The 4314-nt window shown below is 56.9% G+C and overlaps 1 protein-coding gene across 1 annotated transcript; it reads right to left on the bottom strand.

The window, feature by feature from the left end:
• Positions 1–336: 336 nt before the first annotated feature.
• ZNRF4 (zinc and ring finger 4) lies at positions 337–1975 on the bottom strand. Its single transcript, XM_059062450.2, is given in 3 exon segments — positions 337–1518; positions 1521–1551; positions 1923–1975. Coding segments are annotated over 3 exon segments (1266 nt in total).
• Between the last annotated feature and the right edge of the window lie 2339 nt (positions 1976–4314).

Below are 4314 nucleotides of genomic sequence, written 5' to 3'. Positions count from 1 at the left end.
ATGGATAATAAGCATATGGGAAATGAGCCGCTCCTGTGCCCAGTGTTGGAACGGAGGCACAGGGACCCCATCACAGGGCCACCAAGGACATGATGCACCCAGCAGCCCTGAGAATACCGCCCCCCTGCCCCCATATACCCTCACTCGCCCACAGATGCCAGGAGCCAGGCTTAGGCTCAGCTTGCCACATGCGTGGCGTGAGGGGCCGGTCCGCCCCACAGCAGCCAGGGCAAGAATCCGCTTTCAAATGCACTTTATTATCTAGTCTCCAGACAACAAACACTCCTCACTTCTACCTTCCCCGCCCCAATCTCCGCCAGCCAGGGGCGGCGGGCCTCAGAGGGGTTCTTGGGGTCCCTCCAAGGATGCGTTGGCCTCAGCTGCCCCCACGGAGGTGGCGCTCCAGCAACGGGGGGCAATGTCTCGGGTCAGTAGCTCCAGCCTCCGGGAGCGCAGCCGGGTCTGGATGGCCCAGATCGGGGGCTGGTGACCGGGCAGCAGGGGATCCTCCTCGTTCCTGTAGCTGCCGACGGTGGAGTCAAAGCCATCCTCCGTGCTGGCCACCGACTGCTTGCATACAGGGCAGGAGCGCTGGGCGGCCTGGGAGAACCAGGGGTCGATGCACTTGCAGTGGTAGGTATGGGAGCAGGGCAGGATCTTGAGCCGGTCACCTTCCTCGTATTCATCCAGGCAGATGGCACACAGGTCGTTAAGCCTCGTGAAAGTGCCCACCTGGGCCCTCTGGCTGGCCCGCGCCTTGACCACCGGCCCGCGGGCCCACCAGGCCCACAGCCGGTTCCACAGATACCGCAGGACGAAGAAGGCGGTCGAGATCAGGGCCAGGGTGCAGCCCAGCACCCAGGAGATGGCCAGCAGGGGGTGGCAGTCCAGGTCCGGGCAGGGAGGGTGGTTGGGCAGCAGGAGGGCGTGGGCCATTTTGTGGCAGCGCACGATGAGCCGCAGGTCCTGGGAGGTGGCCTCGCCCACGAACACTGAGGGGATGGTGATCTGGCGCCGCAGGTCCTCGTAGACGTGCGCCATGAGCATCAGGTCGTCAGAGCGCACGTTGTACACAATGGCCGCCTGGAAGCCGGCCCGCTGGGCGTGCAGCACCTTGAGGTCAAACGTGCAATCGTAGCGGCGGATCAGCACGATGGCACCCAGGGAGCCGTTGCCCGGCCGCGGGCCCTCGATGGGATGGCACGCGTTGGCCGGTCTGGCCTCCATCAGGTAGCCCCGCACGCCTTCGGGGGCCAGGGGCACCCCGAACAGGGCCGGCAGGTCCGCAAAATCCATGGTGCTCGAGTTACCATCCAGCACGGCTCGCACCACCTCCTGTGTAGGCACCAGCAGCCCCAGAAGCATCAGTGAGACCCTGACTGCCCCCAGGGCCAGGACTGGCCAGGGCTGCCCCATGGCCAGCCCCTCCTTCTCTGGCTGCGGTATGGAGCTACGACCCTCTGGGCACCACGGACAGGAGGCCTTCAGGCATCTCCAGGACCTCCCAGGGGGCCCGTGTGGCCGGGGTGTGAATGGGGCTTGAACGGGTGGCTCAGAGGCAGTTAGGCAAGGCAGCTGGGACCTGCGTGGCCCTAGACGCAAACAGCTCCTGGTGGCAGCCTAGCATGCATTGTGTCTTTGAAGGCTGGTCCCAGGAGGAGTTGACCTACCCAGGCGGCCTTCCTAGCAGATGACGCTGAGACCAGGAGCCCCCAGAGTTCTAGATGCTCCCAGCCTCTGTGACATCGTCCTGTTACATCCTGGTGCCTCACCCCCACCCCCCACCAAGACAGAATTCCTGGGGCTCTGACCTGGGGGGCTGGGCAACCTTTGCAAAACCTTCTGGAAGGCTCAGAGCATCCCCAGCTCCTGGACCTCGTAAGGGCCAGAGGTGCCACAAAGTGGGCTGGCGGCTGCCCCACCACCACCCCATGGCTTGGATCCAGCCCTCACACTCACATTCTGCCAACATCATCTCCCCAAGCCTCCTAGGGACCCACTGAGGAAGTGGCTAATTTTTCCCCCCCTTTCGAGATTTCCAGGGGATTCAGATTCGTTCAGGGCACCCTCTGCCCATGAGGTCTTAGAGCCCAAATCCCAGATATCCTCCCTCTCTCTCCCTCGTTCACTCTGCTCCAGACACATGGGTCTCCTCGCTGTTCCTCCAACACACCAGGCAGAGTGCTGCCCCAGGGCCTTTGCACAGGCTGTTCCCTCAGCCTGGAATGCCCTTTCTCCCTGTGATCGGCTCTTTCTCATCCTTCAGATTCTCAGTTCTTACGTCCTCAGAGTCTAACTGACTTGATACGGGGGGAGGGAGAAGTGCCAAGGTCAGGGCTGGGCTGGCAGGAGTGGGCGGTCCAAGTCCTCACCACCTGGTAGACTACCTGCACTGGCTTTATTCTCTCAGGTCAGAGCTGCCTTTCTAGCCGGGTCTCCAGCTGTCCCTCATTCTTCAGCCAGAGCCCTGGCCGTCAGCCTCATGACCCCCCCCAACTCCTCATCCCCAAATCTCCCACCGTGAGTCTGCCACCTGGCTGGGAAGCCTACTCAAGCCCTGATTCCTTCCTCTGTCATTGACAAGCTGTGTGATGTCAGATAAGTCACTTAAGCTCTCTGGGCCCCAGCTTCCAGATCTGTAAAATGGGTGTAATGATGAGGAAGCCGTCTTGTAGGGCTGGTGGTATGAGAATTCAATGAGAGAATGCCTGATTGGCATTCAGCATAGGGTCTGAATTTTTTCATTCTCCCATAACAGACCTGCCTCCAGTTCACAACTCTTTCAGTTGATCACCACATGCCAGCCAGGGATAGTTCTACAATCTCAATCCTCTGGTCTCTCCCGTGCTCTAAACTCTCCCATGGCTCCCCATTGCCCTCCAGATAAAGTCCATGTTCCTTTCTGTGTCCTACAAGCTCTCCCATGGTCAAGCCCCTGCCAGTCTCCAAAGCCTCAATGCTTTTCTTTCTTTTTAAAAAATTATTTGTTTATTTATTTATTTATTTATTTTTGGCTGCGTTGGGTCTTCGTTGCTGCCAGTGGGCTTTCTCTAGTTACAGTGAGCAGAGGCTACTCTTCGTTGTGGTGCATCGGCTTCTCATTGCAGTGGCTTCTCTTGTTGCAGAGCACGGGCTCTAGGCGCATGGGCTTCAGTAGTTGTGGCGTGCAGGCTTTGTTGCTCCTCAGCATGTGGGATGTTCCCAGACCAGGGCTTGAACCCATGTCCCCTTCATTGGCAGGCAGATTCCTAACCACTGTGCCACCAGGGAAGTCCCCTCAGTGCTTTTCAATGCTCTAAATGCATCATGATTTGCTGACTGCTAGAACTTTGCAAATGCTGTTCCCTCTGCCGGGAACAGAATTCTCTCTCCTCAGCCATACTTTGCCAGGCTGGCTACTTATTCTTTAGGTTTTCTCAATTGGTCTAATACCTCCCAGAGCAGCCCTCAGCCAATGATAGAAAAGAGACACGGCAGTGAAACAGGCAGAAGTCCACGTGACAACAGAGGCAGAGATTGGAGGGATGTGTCTACTAGCCAAGGGATGCCAAGGGTGGCCAGCACCCACCAGGAGCTGGGAGTGAGGCACAGAACAGATTCTCCCTCTGAGCCTGCAAGAAGGAATCAACTGGGCTGATACCTTGACTTTGAACTTCCAGCCTCCAGAACTGTGAGGGAATACATTTCTGTTGTTTTGAACTCCCTGGTTATGGCAGCTGTAGAAGTGAATGCACAATGGAATCCTTGTCCTAGGGTCTGCATCTGGGTGAGACCAAAAATCCACTAGGTGTCACTGCACTGAGACTGGAGGGTAAAGATGAAGTTGGTGTAAGGGGGCAGAGAACAGCATGTTGGGGATGCAAATGGCATGTGCAAAGGTCCTGAGGTGAGCAAGAGAGAGAGAGAGAGAGCTGAATGGTTGGATATGACAAGCCATTCAGAGTGGCTAAAAAGAGGGTCTTATTCAAGGACAGGAGAGAGATGGGGGAAGGAAGGGCAGGACCAGACCCAAACCTTGTATGTCGATGGCCTTGGGGTTTACACAGAGAATGATGAGGAGGCATAGAAAGTTTAGAGTAGAGGCAGGACATGACTGGATTTTGTTTCCCATTTCTGCTCTATATATTTCTGCACTGTTTGCATCTTTTACGATGGGAATAAATTCACTTATTCCTCCTGAAATAAAAAAGAGATTTATGTTTCTGAAAGAACCCTCTGGTTGTTGCGTGGAGGGTGGGTTGGAGAGAGAGAGAAAGAGGTGGAGAAGCCACAGGAGGCAGCTGTAGCATCAGGGGAGGGACTGGGGAATGGGAC

Source organism: Kogia breviceps, chromosome 4 (genome assembly GCF_026419965.1).
Source record: "Kogia breviceps isolate mKogBre1 chromosome 4, mKogBre1 haplotype 1, whole genome shotgun sequence".
Classification (NCBI taxonomy): domain Eukaryota; kingdom Metazoa; phylum Chordata; class Mammalia; order Artiodactyla; family Physeteridae; genus Kogia; species Kogia breviceps.
Note: the sequence above shows the minus strand (reverse complement) of the source record. Positions and strands in the feature narration are given on the sequence as shown.